This window comes from Aythya fuligula, chromosome 3, assembly GCF_009819795.1.
Source record: "Aythya fuligula isolate bAytFul2 chromosome 3, bAytFul2.pri, whole genome shotgun sequence".
NCBI lineage: Eukaryota > Metazoa > Chordata > Aves > Anseriformes > Anatidae > Aythya > Aythya fuligula.
The window spans coordinates 1,614,576-1,639,283 of NC_045561.1; the positions used below are offsets into that span (position 1 = coordinate 1,614,576).

The 24,708-nt window shown below is 40.0% G+C and overlaps 1 protein-coding gene across 6 annotated transcripts in view; it reads left to right on the forward strand.

The window, feature by feature from the left end:
- The window catches only part of ACYP2 (acylphosphatase 2), a 42,121-nt gene extending 27,700 nt beyond the window's left edge, over positions 1 to 14,421 (forward strand). For all 6 annotated transcript variants that reach the window (XM_032185548.1, XM_032185552.1, XM_032185549.1 and 3 more), the window contains one exon: positions 13,837 to 14,421. In XM_032185548.1, the coding sequence (XP_032041439.1) occupies positions 13,837 to 13,951 (115 nt within the window). In that variant the 3' untranslated portion in view covers positions 13,952 to 14,421. The remainder of the gene's footprint in view (positions 1 to 13,836) is intronic.
- The last annotated feature ends 10,287 nt before the right edge of the window (positions 14,422 to 24,708 follow it).

The following is a 24,708-nucleotide window of genomic DNA, read 5'->3' on the forward strand; positions in this document are numbered from 1 at the left end:
GTCTTCCAGTATTGGAAAGTGAAGTCAGGAATAAGTGTCCAACAATTAAAACAAAAACTGAGGTGGATATGTTTATTTTAAAGCTGCAGTGCTGGGTATTTATCTAGTTTTGGGGAAAAATTAAGAAAGCATAGCAGCACTTCTGTGTTTATTGCATCAATATATAGACGAATAAGCAAAATCACATAAAAGAATGAAGTGTTGTTTCTCCTATCATTAAAGGAGAGTGGAAAAACAGAATGATTCATATTGTGTAGTAGTAAAGGATCTGTCAATTCTTGCATTCTAAACTCTTGCTTTCCATTGTTTATAAGTAAACCAAAAAATATGTAGGCGAGACTAACATCCTGTATCAAGCTGAAAGCCAAAACGGATGTACTGTTTTAATTAAATAGTAATCTTGCTTTTGTATTATGAGAGACAAAGTTGCTCTCTAATAGCAGGGTGGAAGTAGTCTTTGCTTGCAGGCACCTTGTTGGTAATAATTCTTGTAGCTCTTAGACTTGAGATGACATATTTGTCATGTAACAAAAGAGCAGTCTCGCCAAGTTCAATGTGGGAGTTTTTAACTAACACAGTGGTTTTTGTTGTTCCTGGTGGTGTATACACACTGAGAAGTTTGTAGAAGTGCGGAAGACCTAGGCATATGTTTTCCTTTAATTTTAATGAAAGTTCTGTGGCTAAATTCCATGCATTGCAATGAAAACTGAGTCCATAACTGTGTATGGGATTGCTTAAGGCGTGTCATATGTTCAATTCCTAGAATCAGAATCAGTGTTACAAGTATTTACTGTCTAATGAGCTGCTAGCAGAAGTCCTTGGTGACTGGACTTGTACATCTGTTTACTTCCAAGTACCAGGATTTCCAGTCTCCTGGATTTGTTTGGTGTCGCTGCATAATTTAACATGTGGTTTGGTGTGTGTACCCAAGAGGAAGTGTGAGCTGGTGGTTGAGATAGATTGGTATTCAAGAGTTTGAAGTATGTTTTGTCTGACCCTGATCCTCTAGGAACGCTAGTCTTCTGAGCTGGAAATCGACATGCATTTGAGAATATCTATTCATGTATCCAGAAGTCTCACAGTGAGGATCTAGCTCTTATCTTTTTACATCACCTGTAGTGAGGGTTTTGTGCAATGTGGTATACAGTACTAGCAGGTGTTACTTCAGACATCTTTGAATATATGCTTTCTAATGAAAATTTGCATATAATACTAAGCTTATAACTTAACCAGGAAAATGATTTGGTATGATGTCAGAAATATAGCTCTTATTTTGGACTGCCTGTATTTCTGCGATACATTGTACAAAAATGGTGAATGTCTGCTTGTTGGGACTATAAAGGATGAAATTCTGATTCTGTCATTGGAAAGCCTTCCACTGATTTCCGCTGGATGGGAATTTCACACAACTGGGCTTCTCTCCTATGGAGGGTGCTCCGTCAGGGTAGACTGCCCTCACTGAAAGCAGCGCTGCTCCCAAAAGCGGGGGCAAGCAAGAAGACAGAAGTATGCTGTCTATGCTAGATGCAAAGGACTTCTAGAGATGGACATATTCGTAAATTACATGTATTGGTGGCGGGTCTGCAACTTTGAGGGTCAGGAAGAAGCTGTGAAGTTGAATTCTTTGTCTAAGACTTGCTTCTTCCACTGTAATTCACTGTTTGTATGACTGATTAGCCAGGTCTGAGTTACCACAAACTACATTTTATGCAGAAAACGTGGGCTTTGTATGGTTAAAGGACTTGTATTTTCTGTTTATGCCTTCTGTTTTCACCAATCTTACCAGTGAATAAGATGGGAAGCAAAGCAAGGTGACCAACTAAGGTGGTTAAACACTGCCTTGAAAGTGGCTTTCTCGACTTCTGCCCAAGATTTCCCCCATGGTCTTGGTCAAGACCAGGCTTTTCATAGCGATGTCTGTTTTGTGTACTAGTGCTCAGTTTGAGACCCTGGAAAGTGACTTGCAGAAGTGATGTGCACTCAGCTCCTTCCTGGTCTTTTACTCACCATGATGAATTCTGTCATGTAATCATAAGTTTTCTTAAAAATAAATCAGGCTGCTCATATCACAACGGGCACTCCAATTCCTGGAGGATTTTAGTGGCTTTATCTGTAGCCATGTCTGTGGTCCAGCCACCCTTTTCATTTGATGTGTATTATATCCCAAATTTTGTTGCAGCTGTTGTAATTTGAATATCTTACTTATGCAACTTATATGAACTGTTTGGACTGTTTCCTCTGGAAAATGAGGAAGCTGGAGCATACTCTTGTTTTTGTAAAAATGCATGGTGACCTGACTTGTTCTGACACTAATTTTCTGAAATTATTATTTTAGAACAGCTCCTCCAGAATCAAACACTGCAAGTGTTTGTAAGTTTTCATGATGCTTGCTCCTAAATTGTTTGGTTATTTTGCTTCCAAGGTCTTGGTGTTGCAAAAAAAGGAAGGAATGTATTTTATTCTCTGTGTACTTATAAATGTCCAAACGGATTGTTATGAGCAATTTTTTAATAAAAAGCACATAAGTATCATGAGAGGTCTTGTTCTAGGAAACATGCCAGTCTTGAATGCCTGTACTTGAGCTATCTGCCTGTGGAAATCTTTGTCACTGGAAGCACCAAGTAACTCTAAGTTATTTTGAAATGTGTTCCTTAAAATTAGTTATTTAAAAGTTAGTTAAAATAATTGTTTTTTTTTTTCCCTTTAAGGAACTAGTAACTCCAGACTTCAGTCCTGAATCCCATCCTAATATGCATGTTAACACAGTTGCAAGTCAGGAATTACATAGGTAATAAGGAAAGGGTTAAAACTTGCACAAAGGCAATCGCCATCATACTGTGACCATCACAGAAAATTCTCTAAGTCAGGAAATACATAATGCAGCTGGGCATCAGTGAGTACACCAACGAATGATCTCACTTCATTAATGCTGTTGGAAGGCCCCGTAGATTGCTTCAAGCTTTGGAATGGAGAAAACTTGTTTCAAAATGATGAGTCATGACTAGCCCATCAACTTTCAGTACTCACCCTTTCTTGCATTAATGAACCAGTGGCAATTGGTTCTGAAACATAGGTTAAGTCAAGCATAATATTAATTAAATTTGTACATCAATTTCAATAAAAGTTGGCTCTTAATGAAATCTCTGGGGTTTTCAAGCATTTTGTAATTCTTAAATCAGGATACAAGTCCTAAGTAGTCCCTGTAGCAGTCTACAGTATGAAAGTGATAGGAAACAGATCAGCCTGTTTCAGTGGTCAGGCAGAATAAAATCAAAAAGGGGGAAGGGAAAGAAATGGCATAGATTACAGAAAACAAATGAGATGTTTAATACTTCTTGACAGCGCCTGAAGCTTAAGGGAAAGATGAAAAAATAGAAAGATTTGAGTTTTGGAACATATCTGTACTTTGCCAGTAATTCTGTTCTTACCAGGTACTTAACAATTATCAAAATGTGTGTGTTAAGAAATTGTTGTTACTCTTACCCTGCTGTTATACTCCTCTTTTGCGACACAGCAATAGTGGCATTGCCTGAGCTATCAAAGATTTTTGTTCAATGGAGTATGCTTAATTACATACTTAATAAAATATGAGCTGATTTTTATTTAACTCTTACCACTTACTGAACTGTCTTAGTGTTTTCTGGGCATGTTATTCCAAAACACCTTTTTTTCAGATTGCCTCCTGATGCACCTTTCATCACCCTACAACATGTGAAGCCTAATGGATGAAATTGAGACTTGATGGCACAAGACAAAATGCTTGTTAGTAGTTAACAATACCTACTTATAAGGAGTACTTCAAAAATAGTATGGGCCTATCAACTTCCAAAAATGAATTTTTTTTTTTTAATTAGATGTTATTTTTATGTAGTCATAGATCTTTAAGTTTTGTGAAAACAGATCAAGCTTATTTCACTGCCTTCACTGGAAGTGTCACTGTTGCATTGAGTAGAATTTTGCTTTTCTTATAGTTCTTGAAATCTGATTCTTTTTTTCTTTTCTTTTTCTTAAGTACCTAAAAAAAAAAAAAAAAAAAAAAAGTACTTCTAAAGGGCAGATCTTAATGAGACAGCAGGAAGATGTCCAAAACAAATAGAAGCTTAGAAGCTCAGGGAGAAAGACCAAGCCTATTACCTCTATGATGAACACTTACTAAATCTGCTGTTTTGGTTTTCTAAGTGGTGGCTGAGAGGGTGATAGGTCAGGATTTCACGTCTGGCTTTATCTTTTAAGGTTTTATTTCTGGGAAAATAAAAAATAAAAAAATCTCCTACTTGATTTTATCTCTTTTGCAAATAAAACAGTTTTTTTTTTTTTTAAAGCAAATAGTCCAAGAAGCAGATTTATTTAATAAAAAAAAATAAGTACTACAGCACATGAAACATTGAATCACAAAGAATGTGAATTAGATTGTAATTGAATAAATATTAAAAAATTTGCTTTATTTTTTGAAACAAAAACATTGAACCAAAACATGTTCATGCTTTGATAGCTTTTTTTAATAGGTTGGAGCTTTGATATTAAATGTGTTTATTCACACTGAATATATTCATAACGACAGTTTATAGATTGAAGGAATGGACTTAGCCATAGGCATGACTGCAGACTGCAGCACTGCTGCATCTCACATGAATAGTCTTTTTTTTTTTTTTTTTTTTTTTTTTTTTTACAGAAACAACAAATAACACATGGAGAAATTTTAATTTATGGTAACTAATCAATTGAAAAGGTGATTTTAATTATTAATTACAGGGGATATTATTTATACACCTACCTTGTACACCGCTACACAACCACTACATCCTTTGTAAAACTACATTCTTTGTAAACATACTGTGCTGGGTTCACCTCAAGAACAGGTTCTGGTGTGCTGGAAACAACAAATAGCTCTTGTGGAATAAAGAATGCAATACTTATAATGTATCCTTATGTTAATCTCTTACATCCTCCTTATTTTAGCTGTGTTGATAATTCAGGATGCTGTAATTTTTTTTTTGCAATTAAGTCTTGGCAAAGCCCAAGCTTAAACTTCCACACGTAAAATTGAAGCAGTTTGTTGGCTACCATGGTCCACTTGGTGCTTTTTTGAACAGCTGTGCTCTCAAATGGAGTATTGATTATTATAGTAAATTTCTGTTGGTTTACCTCATATGCTAAAATACCTGCTATTTTATATCACAGTTGCTTTTAAAGCTTTTTGAGGTTGTGGGTTGAAAGATGGATGTAACTATTTCCTTGAAAGTGTGCAACTTAAACTACACTACGCAACCTAATTTAGTAAAGGTGGGGCGGGGAGGAGCTGAGCTAGCTGAATATTTGTTAAGAATGTTTCAAAACACTAAGCTATAGAAAAATGGAAAATAAAATTCTGAGTTGTTACATACTTTCTGCCAACGGGCATCCACTTACATGGGAGTTAAGATATATGTTGCTGTTGTCTTTAAAATAAATGTAGTTTGTAAGTCCCAGCATACATTCATCAGTTGAGCTAATAGTAATAAAATGTATCTGAGATGCCAAAATAGCCAAAGTAAATATTTCAGCTTAAAATTGGTTTGGCTGAGATTTTTTTTAATGTGTGGGATGGGTTTTGTTTTCACTGCTAAAAAAAAAAAAAATAAAAAATGGGCAGGCAAATGTTTTGTGCATCTGAAAGCAATTGTACATGCACTTCAGCATGAGGAACAGCTGGATATCCCACTGCCTAATCTGTGCTCACATGTGTGGATGCTTATATAAGGTACTTTGATAGAAACAGTCACTCGTGCATGTTCTGAAGTGAGCTGACCCTTTATCTCCTGAAGCATTCAAACAGTGGTATCTTGGGAAGGGGAAATGTGTTGCAGTAACTGCAACACTGGAAGTGTTAGATATTCTGACATGGACTTGCTTTGCGCTCTATAATGCGAAGCTTTAAAAATGGTGATACTTTCATTTTAAGATCTCCATTTTTTAAATAGTTAAAATAATTCCAGTTAAAGCAGTTGGACAGTTTGCATCTTCTGAGTATCTTTTTGTAGCTATCTATCTTGACTTTTGAGGAAAACAGCATGAATCCCAGTCATGCTTGAAGGAAATCACTGTCTTTTGGTCTGGCATTATTTTTAGTTCTTGCATAATAACTTAATCATATTTTCTGTGTGAATTGTATCTTCTCTGCAGCTCTCAGATCAGTAAGCATGGTAATGTGGGACTTAATCTTCACGGTTTGTATGTCTTCCTCCCTTGCTGAACCCCATTACAAAACAGCAGAAAAGTGTAGTCTTTGGAATTTAGGACTGCATTTGTCATCTGCACAATTTGCAGCCGCATTTGAATGCTTTTCTGGACTGTGGGTGCATGTAGGTTTGATCTGAACTCAGACTGTATGTCTAACTGAGGTCTTTACTCTAAGGGCTCTCTTGTTTTTACCAGGCTGGATAACGAAATGGATTTTTAAGTGATACTGCTGATTTGTCCAGTGTGATGTGTAATTATGGTCTGCTAACAGGGTTGCTTTGAAATGCCTAAGGTTAGCATCTAATCAATTTTTTAAGATATTTTTATTTCTTGCTCAACTATAACACAGCTATTGGCTTTAAATACAGCTTATGTGGATGATGGATACTAACCGGTTGTCAAGTGTCAGAGAAGTAGGTTTTCTTAAGAAGCCTGAATTGGTATGCTAACAGCCAAGGTTCCTCAGTTAAACTTCTTATGGTCTTTCATGTAATATATGGGGTATCAGAAATCATTTTTGATTGCGTTCTATGTGGTAGAGTGGTGTTAGCCGAAATTGTACTCGGTTTGTGTTGTGAGCCAAACCTTTACCCTGCAGGATGCAGACATATTACAAGGAAAAATAATAGACCTTTCTGCTTCATAGAGCTCTCTGGTACGTTTATTGCTTTGGGAATATAAGACATGAGTTTAACAGGATGTTCTCTTTTGTCCTGTGCTTTCTATAGATCAGCATGACATAAAACCTATTTTGAGTTACTGAAATGGCTAACTTGGTTTTATTTTTCATTTCTTTACTCTTCTTCATTGGAACAAATGTCTGTGATACTGCATATCTTTTTTTGAGAAGCCAAATGTGATTTGTCAACTTCATTTGAATGAAGAGATATTCTGATAATTTTTATGAAAATGCACGTATGATTGCATGCCTGTAAATAACTAAATTATACGTCAAGTTTACCAAAATAATTAACAAGAAAATCCACATCAGATCTCTTGTGTAGCACATCAGAAAATCTTCAGATTTGGTTTCATTTATTTGGGGGATCATTCGCCTCTTTAAGATGTAGACATTTAATGTAGATCAGATATGAATAACAAAGTAAATTTCAGACTCATTTAGCGTGGAAAATATGTTCAAGATCTTCAAATCTCAAATTTGAAATACAAAAGGTTGAATTCTGTGCTAGTGCAAGCTAGTAGTGATCTTTTACATAAAAAGAAAATCTTCCCTGATAACACATACAGTTTGCAACTAACATCAACATTCAAGCTACTTTTCTCAGTTTAATGAATAGAAATGAGACACCAAAATATATGTATTTGAAACTTACTCAACATTGTCACACCTAATTTGTACCTTTGGTCTCTCAGTTTCTGCTAATTTGTCCTTGCTGTTGATATTATTTTCAAGTAGTATCCTGAAGAAACTTGTACAATGTACTCTCTAGAGAAATGCTAGCCTTGAGTACAGCAGGGTTTGTCAGAAAAGGAAGAAATACAAACAAATTAATAATCTTCATTTGTCAGCTGTGCTTATAAATACAAATTCAGACCCTAGTTTTGATTAAATATTTTTTTCTCCCCTTTCTAAAACAGCTGTGGACTTGACCCACTGGATATTTTAAGAACTGGCTGTTGTGATTTATGGAGCAGCTAGCAAGCAGGCAGAAGCAGCGCAGTCTTCCCCATGCCTACAGGCTCAGTTCTATTCTGGGGCACCACACCTACGCCTGAGCAGGTTGCTTGATTTCTGGCCCACGCACTTGTTGGCCTGTATCCTTAGACTGCTGGTGTTTTTCCTTGCTTCCTTTAATGCACTGAAGTAACCTGTCTCTTGGTTTTGATTCGTTGGTGGACTGTGGTGGGGTTATCCTAGTACAAGTGTTAAAATTTCTCTCCCTTGCACTCTGTCTTGTTCTGCCTCTGCTAATTCCCCCTTCTTGCAGATATGGGTATGCAAAAGGTGTGAATGTGCAGCTACGTGCACACCTTTGATCCTGCCCGCAGTATTTCTGGTGTTTTATCAAGCAATAAGCACAAGAGTTTAAAAAATCTCTTGCTGCTATTTCCCTGAGGGGAGTGCAGCAGTTTCCATGGCAGCAGAGGCCCCCTTTAGTACAGCTCCACAAGCAGCCACATTTCAGGTCAGGCAGCTTCAGGTTTTACCCCAAGCTAGAGCCTACATTCAAGAATTAAGAAAAATAAATACAAGGAGCAGAGGAAGAAGATTGGTAGGAGAAATTTGACTAAGTTTTGATTGAATCCTCTTGACTTTATCCTGCACCAAAATGTTTGCAAGTCTTCCCTGGATTTTTCTGGGGACCCTTTGCACGTTCCCTGGCTTCAGAATGTTTTCTCTATTTTCTCTACCTTAACTGCTTTTGCTAAACTTAATGCTAAATGTGGTGGTTTTTTTCTTAGGCCATACAATTCAAATAACATCGGACAGCAGTGTTTTCAAACACTTGTTATTAAGGTTTTTGTTACCTTCCTGTTACATTCTTTCACATGAACACTTAACTTTATAAATTGTTTCCACATTCCTCTCTTACTGTTAGGGCCATGCAACATGAACAGAGGTGGAGGGGTAGTGGAATGGCTCTGCAGTAACTTATGAGCTGTAACATGCCTCTACTATAAAGGCTGCAAGAAGCTTCAGCTTTATGTGAATTTAAGGTGTATAAAACAAAAAGGCTTTAAGTACAATCTTCCTAGTCCTTAAGACTGCAGAGAAAGCCATGGTTTCCAAGCCTAAAGTTCTTTCTAGATGGTGGAAAGCCAGACAGCAATGAAAAAATCGCATATTTCTGTTCTGCAGACACTTAAATATAAGGATTTAGGAAACCGTGACAGTACTGTTTCAGAATACAACAACATTTTGGAGATATTTCATAAATATTTGCAATCCTAGTCTATACACTGTCACAGATGTAAATACAGTCTTCAGAAAGCAACATTCTCTCAAATACTTTATCCCAAACAAAGGGAAATAAATTGTAAACACACCAGTGCCTTTATTCTCTCCCCCTCTAAATACAGCACACATTTCGCTTGTTCTACTGTAAGTAACGCTGGGGTTAAGACAAAGAGAAACAAATATATTCCTAAGCTGTGCCTGGCTCACCAATGTTGATGCTGTAGATCACTTTTCAGGTCTGTTTCTAGCATTGTAGGCTGTAAAATGCTGTAGTCTCAGTTATATGTAGAAAGCCCAACTAGTTTATTCTAAATAAGTCACCGTAAAAGCATCCTATGTGTATTGATGATTTGATACAGTATCTAGCAAAGGAAAAATGTCTTGTTCATTTATGTGCTTGTTTGGTATGCCCACAACTTCCCCAACACTTGATAGATTCTTTCCTTGTAAATGACACGGTACTTATGAAAGATGCTGTAATATTAGCTCTGGAGAAGTCATGGTTCTTTGAAGCAGATTAAAACCATGCTTTGAAACAAATCATCCCCAAAATGTGTTTTGGCAAAAGTTTCTCACCTTATATGTGCCTTAGCCTCAGAGCTGGCCCACAGGAGTGTCATTAGTACAAAGTGTGGTGGTCTTTTCAGGTGTGGAGACTAGGAATTTATATAATGCTGTCATTCTTCTGTGAGTGGTGAGCAGCTGTTATTCCCTAAATGATCAGACATGGACAGAAGCCACGTGGTAAAAACCACATATCCTTAAAAAGAGACCCAGCCAAACCCTTAAACCATTTCCTCTTGGGTCAGAACTCAAGTGTAAGGGTTCATAAGAAACTGCTGATAATTCATCACTTTCATTATTGCAGATTTTCTTTTTTACTTCCCCGCTGTACACCAGCAAAGGATGGCAAGGCTTCTTTCTTGTGCTGCATCCCATCTCGTAGGGAGTGATGAGCTGTGTGCTCTGCCACTTCCCACGCCTGCACCTACTGCATGACTTCCATTTTTCTGTACCAAAGCAGGAAAGATTTTGCTTAGAGCATAGTGCAAACAAAACTATTTCAGAAAATGTTTGGTTTTATAGTATAGATTCTGTTCTCTTAAAAAGTCTTCGGGAAATCCAAGTCAGTCTGCTGGCTGCAGTACTCAAAGTGTGGTGTTTTTCATGTCTGTGCTACCATGACCTTGTATGACGTAGGCAAAGCTCCTTAAATGATACTTCCAGAGAAATACCTGTGGGAGCAGTGCCCTGGGCGAGGGGACACCTGATGGATGGAGCATGCTTGAGCAGGCCCCAGTAGCCCCACGCTGTGCCCGGGGCCGGGTGAAAGGTGTGTGTGTGCTTTCACAGGCGTGCATGGCCGGGCACCATGGCAGAAACGGCCCTTGGGGTGCTGTCTTCCAGCCATGCATTGAAGGAACATTCCTGGTTGCCTCGGCAACAAGCCGGAGTCCCTCGGCAGGGCCGGCTTGAGCACAGAACAGCACGGTTCTGACATGCTTCTGGTGGGCTGAGGGCCCGTGCAGCCCTCAGCCCACCATGGGATGGGCAGAGCTGGGCGCAGAACCTTCCGGAAGGGAGTTGGGTGGGCTCCCGGTGGCGGCACGTGTCTGAGCAAGCCAAGCAGTGCTGGGCGCTCTCGAGGCACCGTGAGGAGAAGGCTTGGCAGGGCGGGCGGTATGCGGGTGGTTTCTCGTCCCACCTCAGGCAGCTACTGCAGAAATGTGCCCGTTAAAATAGCCATTGAAGGGTGAGCTGTGGGCTCGGCTCCTGCCAAACTTCATATTATTTATTTATTTATATACGTATATATATATATATATATAAAGGGGTGTCCCCATTTGAGTTGGCCTGCCCCAAATGGGGGGGATGAGTTGTCCTACCCGCTCCCGAGGAGCATCGTGCAGCCACGATCAGGTCGGTGGCTGCTGTACGCGGTGAGGTGCAGCTCCAAATGCCACAAACTGGGTAATGTGCGGTACGTGCTGGGTGGCCTGAAGTTCATGGCGTGTGAGAGAGCTAAGGCTGAGAGAAGTAGTAGGGGGCGCAGAACGTGCTGTTTATTTGGGCCTACTGATACCAATGGCATTTAAAATGGTTCCAAAGATATCTTTAGAGATGCTGGAGATAATATTTTCTCATTTGTAGATAAATGAGGAATGATCTACAGTAACTGTATACTAATTGTAGCAGATACAGATTTCTTGCTTTGTCAGCTGGTACAAAAAAGTGCTTTCTAGTGTTAAGTGTATGGTGTGTCTTGTGCAAATATGAGGAAAGATGGATGAAGAACTGAGCCCCTACAGCCATGCAAATCTGAGGTAGGGAACAGCTCTGACTTTCTTCCCTACTTCCCGCATGAACTAAAGTTACATAAATGTGTCATATTAGGTTTTAGTGGAGGTGAATTGTTTTATCTGGACTCTTACTGTTCTCACTTTAGTCTTCTCCATGTGAGACTGTGGAGCTGACAATAAAGCTTGCCCTGCATGGAGTTTGTAGTGTTACTTTGTACATGCAGTGGAATTTAAGAATTGGGAGCAGCCAAGGACTCAGTTGACCTTAAGTACAGCTGTGAAGGCTGGCAAGGAAGATGTTTCTGATTTTTGTCCAGGACAAGCTCACCTTAAAATGAGAAGAGGGGTGGCCGTGGGGGTTGTGTTTTCCTGTGGATGTTTCATTAGCCTTCTAAAAATGGTGTACTCAGATTTTTGCTTCAGGTGATTTAGCATTTCAGATGTTTTTCTTTCTGATTTTAGGCCATCCACCTATATTATATACTTATGCTGAACAGGGCCCCTTTCCAATTTCTCATGAGGGAATTTTGTGTCAGTTACTAGGCTTTTTTCCTTCTGTTGAGATACCTGGTCACCCTAGGACTCAAGCACCAAGTGCTATTCTGGTTCACTCATGTATGTCTGTTCCCATGCTACACTCCTTACTGCAAAATTTTGTCTCAAATACACAAGAGGGGATGTTCACAACATGAAGCAAAGAATGCAAGGTGCGAAGATGCATAAACATCTGACAAATGTTTCTTAATTTGAACTGCTGGCATAATTTATAGACTAAATTAAAGGTTGTCACAGGAGGTTGATTTTGAATGTGAGAAGTCAATCTGTGGGTTGTGTCTTCCAGGGAGTCTTTACATATAGAGCCTCCTTTTTAGTGGTCTAATGGGAAGTAGGCTTAAAAGAGCTTTTTGTCTCTGCAAGGCTGTAATCCTTCATGCTTACTGCTAGGGTTATGTTTCAAGGTATATGAAGGCTAACAAATACCTGCATTAAGTGTTAAGAGTGTGTATTTCTTCATAATCAAGAACCTGTGCAGAGAGTTTAAAGAATGAGATTAGTTGTGTAGATGCTCAGTATAGGCTTGGTGCCATCCGTGCTAGTTCTAAGAATAATAAACCACTTGTTTCTTGTAGTCATCTAAGATATCTCATGTCTTTTATACAATTTTTGATAATGCAACAAAAAAAAATCTTGTCAAATACAGGGTCTTGAACAAGGTACGTTTTGATCTCCCTATTTTTATTTATTGTCTTAAGCAGCTTGAGTGCACAGTTCTAATAAAGACGCTTAGGTGCAAGATGGCTGCATTTTATAATCTTCTGTGTGATTTTGCAAGGGATGAATTAACTTTAAAACAACTTCAATGCTCTTCAAATGAGAATTTAAATGAATAGTAATATTTTAATTGCAGTTACATGCCTACAATTTATGTATCACTGAAGTTATAAAAAGTATTGTGTGGAAATACACTGAAGTGTTATAGGCTAGAGTATTCTTTCTTTTTAGTTTTCAATACCACAAAAAATCCTTAAAGTGCGTTTTGATAAAGAAGCCTGTAAAGAAGCAGATGTCTGCAAATCAAGTGTTAGTGCACCTCCTTTTATCACCAGTGGCTTATTACTAATGTGCCAAAGTTCAAATTGCTGCAGCACAGGAAGATGGCTGGTATGTAGTTAGGAGCAGCCATCATACTGTCAGCTTCTGGACTGTTACCTCCCTGGAATTTATGTTCAATACAGTTTTTTAGTGTGCTGTGGAAGAAAAAAGCAAGAGCCAAATGAATTTGATTGGATCATAATGCAAATGCATGTAAAACTCACTGAATTTTGTACAGGTGTGTTTTTTTTTTTTCCTCCCCATGTTTCTTATTTCTTTGATATCTCATAATTTAATACTGCTTTTTGTTCTGTAATTTTGGTTTGTTTGCTTTATCCTTTTACTGGGTTTGATAGTGTCATTTTTATTTCAACTTGTTTCTTGTTTTTGTCAGAACAGGGTAAACTGGCTGCTTGAGTTTTTTTTCTTGGTACTTTTAAAATTATTGACGGCTTTGAGGTCCTTGCTACAAGTATAATATTCAATCTGCAAAGCTGATACACCCATTTTAAAGCTATTAATTTGGGCTTAAAAGGGGTCATTACATAAAAAATTTACCAGACAGAAAAAGGCTACAACAGACTTACTTGCTGTTCTATAATATGTTTTGAAATGTTGACACTTAAATGCAAAATTAACTTAAATTAAAGGAGTCTGGGAGGGGAAACAAGGTAACTAAACATTTGGCATAGTTTTCTTATTAAAAGACTGTACTTATGGCTCTTAAAAGGGGAAGCATGATAGGAGAATAAACACTACATGTACAGTTGTTTGCATGCTAACCCTCTCTTATTTTTCTTGCAGGAAATCCTGGCTGACTAAAGTTGGAAGCCCAAGTTCTCGTATAGACAGAACAAATTTTTCTAACGAAAAGGAGATTTCCAAGCTTGACTTCTCAGGATTTAGCACTAGATACTAATAGAAGAAAACATCACTAAGCACAAAACTGGTGTTTCTGCTGCATGATAGTTTCTGTGCGTCCATAAAAGGTCACAAACACTTGGATGCTTTCTGTACTTGAAATAGATGATTGCTGTTCACACAAAGTAAGAATTCTTAGTTGCTGTATTAGGTATTTCACAACATGATTGTCAATGCTTGATATCTAAAGTGTCAATATCTAATTTATTGCATCTTGAAATCTATATAAGTCGCTAAAAGTATCATTGATTATTTCTGTACAGTGATACTTGTTATTACAACCATATGAAACCTAATCTTTACACTGTAAAGGATAAATAAATAATCACTATGTTCTACAGTTCATAACCTCTCCAGAAATTAATAATTCAGAACTGGAACTCTTAGAGAGGTATGATCTATAATACAGAGGTATTAGAATATTACTTGTGATAATTTAAAATAAATGTGCATTGCTTCAAACAAAAATTAACTGCCTGTGGTTTTAACATACTCTAAGGTGATGCAGGTACTTTTTGGAACAGGATGATGAAACGCATTGCCTCTCAACCTCTTTTCCTTGTCTGCCTAAAGCCTAAATCTCTACTGATGAAAAAGGATATTCCATTCTTTTTGCTGTATGATTTTATCGAAATTAACTGAGGATTTCAGTTACTGTCCTTACTGGATGAGTATTTGCTCATCCAGTGAGTTGAATTGGGTACAACAGAGTACACCCCCAGAAGTCATACCAAGTACATAAATGGTCTTGAGAAAATTGAATCATGTGCTTGCAATAAATACTGGATAAGTCTCTGCAATATTGGGGTTTTAGTATTTTTTTTTTCCACAGTTATCAAGGAGTCTGTTAGGGCTGGAACTGACTTACACCTTCAATTTGAAAGTACTTCTGTGTCAGGATTAGTCCATGTAGGAGGACTTCAATAACATCTTCAGTATACCCAAGCAGGCTCCTGTGTGATCTGGCACCAGGTGCGAATGTGCAGCGATGGCGGCTCAAGCTGTAAGTCCCTGTGAGAAGTATATGGACCCGAAGCTCACTCACTGCTTACCTGGCCTTTGGTGGTAGCTGAGCAGGGGCCCAGCCCCCTGCTCTTCTCTGTGGCTCTGTCCTCGAAAGTACCCTTGCAAAGGGCACCTAAAACTAGATTTCTGCTGGCTGTTCTGCACCTCTTCGAAGGATGGATAGTGTCAGTTTAGACAACGTCCTCAAACATGCAATTTTTATTTTTTACTTCAGAAAAAATGACGACATTTTGTAACGTAAGTATTGTACCCTTGTATATGTGCAGAGCAAAATGTGCATTAGAAAGTATATTTCTAATGACTACTAGATTTATTTTCACTGGTCCTTTGTGTATAAAGCAGTAAAGACTCCTTTCTAGAATTTGCAGAAGTTACTTGTAAATTGTTCTAGTTCATACTGCATTTGACTTCTGTAATTATACAGAAGCATCTTTTGTTAAATTCATTGTGAATAACCCTTGTTCCACTCAAATGGTAAATGGCAAAGTTCAAGTGTAGTAGTAGCTCAGTAGAGGTTGCATCCTCTCTGAGAACTGTATCCTGTCAAACACAGTTCACATTTTCCTTGAAGCTACCTGGCATAAAATACACCCCCAAAGGCTTTTCCAGCCAAATTGTTTTGGTCATGTTGTGAGAAACAATGACAGAGGAAGGCGGAAAATAAATAGGACGCTAGATAGACAGGAAGGAGAGACAAAGATGGAATTGTTATTCTGATGTTTTCGCATGGGTAGAGCTGTGTGATAACAATGGCTCAGTAACTGCACCCTGACTCCACTAGAAACACGAGGCTTAGGAATGGGTATCCAGCCATTAAAAAAAAAGGCTAACTTTTGGGGGAATACAGTCTGCTGGTTATAAACCTTCAGAAAGTTAAATGGTGAAAAATTTGTGTATATGTTTCACATGGAAAAACAAAAACAATATTTAAAATGATAACAAGCACTTTACTGAAGACTTTGAGTGCCTTTTTCAACCAAAGGAAGTCAGAAGTTACTACTAATATTACAGTATTTAAGTAAATACAATTTCTGTGATCTCTGCAGTTCTGGGCACCACAGTACAGAAAGGATGTAAAACTGTTGGAGAGTGCCCAGAGGAGGGCCAAGAAGGTGGTGAAGGGACTAGAGGGGAAAATGTATGAGGAGCGGCTGAGGTCACGTGGCCTTTCAGCCTGGAAAAGAGGAGGCTGAGGGGAGACTTCATCGTGGTCTACAGCTTCCTCACGAGAGAGAGGAGAGGGGCAGGCGCTGACCTATTCTCCTTAGTCACCAGCGATAGGACCCGAGGGAATGATGTCGAGCTGTGGCAGGGGAGGTTTAAGCTAGACATCAGGAAGAGGTTCTTCACCAAGAGGGTGGTCGCACACTGGAACAGGCTCCCCAGGGAATTAGTCACTGCACCAAGCCTGTCAGAGTTTAAGAAGCGTTTGGACTGTGCACTTGGTCACATGGTCTAAAAGTTTGGGTAGACCTGTGTGGTGCCGGGAGTTGGACTCAATGATCCTTATGGGTTCCTTCCAACTTGGGATATTTTATGATTTCTATGATCTGTGGCCTGTATGCTGGAGGCTAGATCTTCTGTTGAGTCTTAGTGGCACAACAGGTTTTGTGTGTAGTAACACTAAGCCTCTGCTTACATGCTGGATTTGAGTCTATCAGATGAAAAGATGGTTGATTCTGGAATACATCTGTAACCTTCCTCTGTGAGTTGGCAAGACTGCTGTTTTCAACATCCATTTTTCTCTTGTTTAGTAATATCAAAACAGGCAAAAAATACATGCCAATGTCTTAGTGAGTTTAGCTTTGAGCATTTTTGCTGTTATTTAAAATTAAAATGCACGCACCCATACACCTCCTCCTTCTAGCTGAAGGCAAAGGACCAAAATGGTGATGAGTAGCAACGCATAATATAGGGCTAGAGCATGTCCATGTGAACTTGGGGCTTAGCCTGTTACCAAGGTGGGGGCTAATACTTGAATTGGAATGCCACTGGCATCCTGATGCATGGCTTCAAAGAAAGTCCTTTACCTAAGATTTTAGTTGTTTGTTGTTGCATTGAAATCAAGCTTGAAGGCATCATCTCTGTTCCTAACTGATGACAGATAACTATGTTTTATTCATGCAAACCCCTGCAGTACAGTTAGGATCCTGTATTTGTCTAGGCACGTAGTCAGCTTGAACTAACTTGTTTAACTCAACAACGAGGGAAATGTTCCATTTGCACAAAGTGGCACCTGCCTTACTTGTGGGTAAACACAACCATGTAGGATGTCTGTCCAGGTGGTCATTGGCAACAAGCAAATCATGTACTTCTGTGAAAATATGTTGCACACAAAATGGAGGCTTGTGCTGACTGCAAGAAATAATAGACTGAAGCTTCTAAGTGGTTCACATAAGACGGTGTTGTCAAACACATTGAAAAGAAGTAGTGTACAGGACTGAGTGTGTCATTGTTGATATCCTGAAAAAGCTGTTATAAAAGAACAGACACCAGTCTGTTTTTTACATCTTGGATGAATTTTTCCAAGATAGATATTTGAAGGCTGTTCAAAGTAACTTCTGTTCTCCATCTGAAAGGTCTTTCAGATTGAGGCAGGATGCAGTCCTGCAGTGTGAGCAGGTCAGGAAGGCTAGACAGTGAACCTGTGGCACAGCAACGCTTAGTGGTAACTTAGGTCTCTTGGTTTACTGGGGAGGATAGCAAGGCTGGCATATGTGCTGGTGAATTTAGAGGCTGTGAAGTTGGAAAAGCAGCTTGTCTGAGGAATTCCAAGCCTGAGCACCTTCATGTTTAGGTAGTGTTTGACCATTTGTAGGATTTGGTTGCTGGGAAGCATTTTTGCATGCTGTAAGTCACATGTTGCTGTGTTACTGCACCTAATGAAATGTCGTGTATTGTATGTATAGGTGCATGTGGTAATCTTATTTGTTTAATCCTCAGATTCTGTTAAAGTATCGTGAGTCCAAAATATCCAGCTTGTGGAAACAAAACATACGCAGAACGTCAGAGCAGTATATCTAAATGTAATGAAAACACCAGTGATTTTGAGGAGCCAATGAATTCCGATGGTAAGACAGAAAGGGAAGAACAGTTAGCTAACTAGACATGAAAACTAAGTTGACACCTTCTTCCTCTACTTCATACTAATATCAGTCAGGTATAACTGTAGATATTCTTTATTTTTTATTTAGAATTATTTATTTCAATACAACACAGAAAGAACAAGCGATATATAGTCCAGGTCCATTTTTGCTGTACGTGGAAATAGTTTTCTTAAAGCCTGGTTAGAACTGAACAAATTTCACATTAGTTTCTGAATGTAAGTTATGCATCAGGTCTTTGAATTTGCTCTTTTGTTTACATGGTATGTTCCTGTGTTGTCCTAAATCTCATGGAGTGGGTATTTTAGAGTACAAACAGATTCTGGATTACAAAGACTGTAGTGGGTATATGTGCACATGCATGATTTTGCAGTAATTAATACTTCTAAGTAATTAGTACTTCTAAGTATGGTTCAGAGGCAGGAGAGATGATCTTCTGTACATAATTTAGAGAATTTATGAAGTGCTTGGATGTAATGGCCCTATGGGTTATATAAGCAACTATAGGTCTGCTAGGGGCAGAGTTCTTGAAAGTATTCTTTGAACCTCCTCCCCTATGTCTGAATAGAACTTCATCCTTAGCAGGAGCAGAGAAGTTGGTGGTGTGTAGTGTGCCTGAGAATTGCATGTGTTGAAAACTTCACTCTTCATGACAGTTGGAAGCTGAACTTTGGGGAGTTTAAAACTGCCAGTTTACCATGGAAGTCAGTTCTATCCAATACCTGCAAGCACTGATGGGAAATTGTTCCTAAAGTAAATTAGAGAACAAAGGTATGTACCAGTTCACCTTGCATTAGTTATTATTGAAATAATGTCTGAAGCTTCTGAATAATGAGCAACCGTTTGTTGTTGTTGTCCACATAATTAAGAGATTCCATGCACATTTGACAATTAGGTAAAAGTTAAGTTAGTTGGCATTTAATAGGTCTTCATTCTTCTGTCTTAAAAGGACCGAGACTTCTGAAAGTCTGTTCCCACTATTTTCAGGCTATTTGTGAGTTCTGAACAATGTTTAATTTCTTGAAAGAAAACTTCGGCCAGATTCTATTCTTCCATAATTTAAGAAAGCTTGTGTCATTAAACTGTAGGACTGGCAATGTTAACTAAAATAGGAGCTTCACTCCTAAATGTATGTTTGAGGTGTAAAAAGAGCTTGATGTAGGAAAGAAATGGTATGTTATCTCAGGAGAGGTAGTGAAAGTACTAAACAGTCATGTTTGTTGCTGTCCTTGTACAAGTGTGTTGTGCTTACAATATGAAGGTAATGTTTATATTGGATTAAAGAATAAATATTTAAATCTTCACTATGCGGTGAACCGGAAATGAGAATTCTGTCACATCAGAAATGATACTATCTTGTGTCATACTATTTACCCTCAACCCTTACAGTGATTTAATGTAGAATATGGATATTCCACTATAACTACTCATTCTTCAATCTTAATACAGAGAAAAGCATGGTGGCATTTACTACCATACTTTCTCCTATGTGACACCAATCTGTCACTTCTAATTTTCGTGATGGTCTCTGGGGTTGCCTTTCTTGGCTTTCTTTATTCTTAGAAAACGGCATGCATGTTTGCTGCTGGAATCCTCTTACTAGACAGACAGAATGAACAGGATTAGTCAGGAGAGTTTACTGATTAATGCATAGCTACCTACTGCTACCCACTGAAAAGTACTCTAATTTGAAGGAAACACTGTATAATGAAAGGTAATGGGGGGAGGATGTGGGGGAGAAATGGTGTGCACTGTTTTTTTAGTCTGTCTTTACAGTGGCAGTTCTGTAAATTAGAATTTCTGTAGCGTTGTTCACTCTTCAAGGCTCCTCAGTGTATAAGTACTAGAACTAAAGTCAAGTTATTTCTGCATCAAAACCAAAAAACACCACAGTGACTTGAAATAACTGTGCTTGTCCCAGTTCATTCAATATTAATGTTAATGTAACTCAGTAAGAAATACTGAAACAGAAGATCAAAGGAGGAGCAAGCTCACTTTTAGTAAATGGATTAAGAGTTTTTTCTAGTCAAAATTCAGGGGTGGTTTAACAAATTGTATAGTAGCATAGTAGCTTCCACAATTAGGTAATGTTACTATAATATATATAGATACAAGTATAAAATATAATGTTTGATGAATCAGTTCATAAATCAGTTGTGAAATGTAATCTCCTTTATATCGGAAGGTAACAGCACTAAGAATTATACTCCAGACAGTGTTAATGGAAGAGTATGAGAAGCTTGGATGGTGTTAGGTCTACTGTTTGAAAAGGCACCACGGGTCCCTTTGTGGCTGTGCACAGCAAATAGTTTCTAGGCTTTAACTAAAATCCACGATTCCTCAGCTTTACAAGTAGGAAAGTCACGTAACGCCTTCTCCTGCATTTGATAAAAGAAGAGTTGTTCCTAAACGCGGATAATAGGTCAATACCAGGCTTCTTGAAGATGTGGCTCACAGTAGAAACTGATGTGCACAAGTAGATAGGGAATGACAAATTTGTTTGGCAGTTTTAAAGGCTGGAAGACGTGTTTTTGATCCACATGCATCTAATTAGCTTAAAGAAGTAAGTTCTGTGTGTTGCAACCGTGCAGTGGTGTCCATGGGTTAGCTGATATTTGAGGAAAAAAAACAACTGTGTTCTTCCAGTCTTCTTAAGACCGATTGTTTTCCAGATCTGATATGCATAGTACACTAAAACCAAGCTGAATTAGAGGCATGCCTGGAATCCCTAGGGTTTCTTTATTAGCTGAAAGGTAACCTGGCATTCACTTGTATTTGGCAGGGAGATAACAAAATAAACAATGGAGAGACACAAATTCTGTCCTCGGGGCACTAGCTTATGTTCCGTTGGAATGCTGCCATGGACTTCAGTGGGAGCGGTAATTGGTCATGCGACTGGAGGAGCGCTATCCAAGCAAGGAAATGCATTGTTAATGGGACAGCTTGAGAAGTGGTAGATAAGATACACTAAGTTGCTTTCTCAGTGCAGGCTCTTTTTCCTGTTTCAAGAACTATCACTTTGGCTTCAGAAACATTTTAAAGCCTGAACTTTCTTGCATGAAGTTGACCATTTGAAAACTTCTCAGATACTGTCCTATCCCAACTAAACAAGCAATTACTAATTTCTGTTTACAAAGTTTTTCCCTAAAGAGTGGCAGCAGAGATAAGCGGACATGTACAATCTGGAGAAGCATTAATAAGAATAAAAAAGCAATACAATTTAGCTGAGAGAGACCTAGGGATGGTAAATAAGACATGAAGGGTGCTGGAACTAGACCTTTGAAATAGCTCAACATGCAGAAATATACCTGAGGATATTTGAAGCTGCAGGCAGTGGTGTCACTGGAAGTGAGTTCTGGGTGAGCGTGTTTATTCTTTTCTGTTTAGAAAAGGCCTGGCTGGGAAAGAGGGTCTTAGCAGAAGGGGTTCTATCTTGGAGGAGTTGTTGAGTTTGGGAAGGCATTCAGGAGATGTTTAGAGGAGAGGTCAAAATGGCATCTCACCTGTTTGATGACAGCATCTTTGTGGTCTGGACAGATCACAGATGGAGACATTTAAGACTTAATGTAACTCTTGCACAATTGGTGATTATTTTTCTCTGGCTTAGACACAACAAGCCTCAAACTTTGTATGGCACATACTGCTGAACTGTACAACTTGTGTACTGCAGCTTAGTTCAGTTGGTGGGAGAAATCTTAGTACCAGGTAGGAAAATCTGTATGGACTGCAATGCGCATCTCTAGATAAGGGAGGGGCTATAATAGGAGTATCTCGTGCCAGAGATGTCCATGTCTGCAGTCAGGAAATAGGCAGACAAAATATTTGCAGATCAAGTTAAAACCAATTAATGACCTACTATATAACTCAGAAAAAAACTTGTTCAGTTATCTAAGTTTGCTGACACTTTGAAAACACACTTCAGAAACAAAATGATGACTAAATAGTAATGTGTACTGCAAAGAATGAGTGATACACCAAACTGAAAAGGATTTGGGGACTGTTTATCACAGTTAAGCCATAGCCTGAATACTGTAATGCTGATTAGTTAAATTCATTGTGCAGACAGTATAATCTAGCAGTCAGTAATGTGCCTGTGAGAAGGAAGACACTGTTTCTATCACTTTAAACTAAATTGTAGGCACAGAATGATTGAATCACAGAATCACAGAATTTTCTAGGTTGGAAGAGACCTCAAGGTCATCGAGTCCAACCTCTGACCTAACGCTAACAGTCCCCACTAAACCATTTCCCTAAGCTCTACATCTAAACGTCTTTTAAAGACCTCCAGGGATGGTGACTCCACCACTTCCCTGGGCAGCCTGTTCCAGTGCCTCACAACCCTTTCAGTGAAGAAGTTCTTCCTAACATCTAACCTAAAACTCCCCTGGCTCAACTTAAACCCATTCCCCCTCGTCCTGTCACGAGGCACGTGGGAGAACAGGCCAACCCCCACCTCGCTACAGCCTCCCTTGAGGTACCTATAAAGAGCGATAAGGTCGCCCCTGAGCCTCCTCTTCTCCAGGCTGAACAAGCACAGCTCCCTCAGCTGCTCCTCGTAGGACTTGTTCTCCAGGCCCCTCACCAGCTTCGTCGCCCTTCTCTGCATCCGCTCAAGCACCTCGATGTCCTTCTTGTAGCGAGGGGCCCAAAACTGAACACAGTACTCGAGGTGCGGCCTCACCAGAGCTGAGTACAGGGGGACGATCACCTCCCTAGCCCTGCTGGTCACACTGTTCCTGATACAAGCCAGGATGCCGTTGGCCTTCTTGGCCACCTGAGCACACTGCTGGCTCATATTCAGCTGACTATCCACCATCACTCCCAGGTCCTTCTCTGCCAGGCAGCTCTCCAACCATTCCTCTCCCAGCCTGTAGCTCTGCTTGGGGTTATTGCGCCCCAGGTGGAGGACCCGGCACTTGGCCTTGTTGAACTTCATGCAGTTGGCCTCAGCCCATCGGTGCAGGCTATCCAGATCCTCCTGCAGAGCTTTCCTACCCTCAAGCAGATCGACACACGCACCTAACTTGGTGTCATCTGCGAACTTACTGAGGGTGCACTCGATGCCCTCGTCCAGATCATCGATGAAGATATTAAAGAGGACCGGCCCCAGCACCGAGCCCTGGGGGACGCCACTAGTGACTGGCCTCCAACTGGACTTGGCTCCATTCACAACGACTCTTTGGGCCCGGCTATCCAGCCAGTTTCTAACCCAACGAAGCGTGCGCCAGTCCAAGCCAAGAGCAGCCAGTTTCTTGAGGAGAATGCTGTGGGAGACGGTGTCAAAAGCCTTGCTGAAGTCAAGGTAGACCACATCCACAGCCTTTCCCTCATCCACCCAGCGCGTCACTCTGTCATAGAAGGAGATCAGGTTCGTCAGGCATGACCTGCCTTTCATAAAGCCATGCTGACTGGGCCTGATCGCCTGCTTCCCCTGCAAGTGCTGCATGATGACTCTCAGGAGGATCTGCTCCATGAGCTTTCCTGGCACTGAGGTCAAACTGACAGGCCTGTAGTTTCCCGGGTCTGCCCTCCAGCCCTTCTTGTAGATGGGCGTCACGTTTGCTAGCCGCCAGTCGATTGGGACCTCCCCCGATAGCCAGGACTGCTGATAAATGATGGATAGTGGCTTGGCCAGCTCCTCTGCCAGTTCCCTCAGTACCCTTGGGTGGATCCCATCCGGCCCCATCGACTTGTGCACATCCAAGTGCCGTAGCAGGTCACCAACCAGTTCTTCATGGATAATGAGGGCCACATCCTGCTCCCCATCCCCTTCCACCAGCTCAGGGTACTGGGTATCCAGAGAACAACCGGTATTGCCGCTAAAGACTGAGGCAAAGAAGGCATTGAGCACCTCCGCCTTTTCCTCATCTCTTGTAACTAAGTTTCCCCCCGCATCCAGTAAAGGATGGAGATTCTCCTTAGTCCTCCTTTTTGTGTTGATGTATTTATAGAAACATTTTTTGTTATCTTTAACGGCAGTAGCCAGATTGAGCTCCAGATAAGCTTTGGCCTTCCTAATTTTGTCCCTGCACAGCCTCGCTACTTCTTTAAAGTCCTCCTTAGTGGCCTGCCCACTTTTCCAAAGCTTATAAACCCTCTTTTTCCTCCTAAGATCAAGCCACAATTCTCTGTTGAGCCAGGCCGGTCTTCTTCCCCGCCAGCTCGTCTTTGGGCACGTGGGGACAGACCGTTCCTGCACCATTAAGACTTCCCTCTTGAAGAGTGCCCAGCCTTCCTGGACCCCTCTGCCCTTCAGAACCGCCTCCCAAGGGACTCCACCAACTAGTGTCCTGAGCAGCTCAAAGTCAGCCCTCCGAAAGTCCAATACAGCGGTTTTACTGGTCCCCTTCCTGGCCTCGCCAAGAATAGTGAACTCCAACATTGCGTGGTCACTCTGCCTGAGACAGCTCCCGACGATCACGTCCTCCACTAGTCCTTCTCTGTTTGTGAAGAGAAGGTCTAGCGGGGCACCTCCCCTGGTAGGCTCACTAACCAGCTGCGTCAGGAAACTATCTTCCACGCTCTCCAGAAACCTCCTAGACTGCTTTCTCAGGGCTGTGTTGTGCTTCCAGGATATGAAAAAAAAGAAAGATCTTTTTTTTTTTTTATTTAATTATATTGTCTC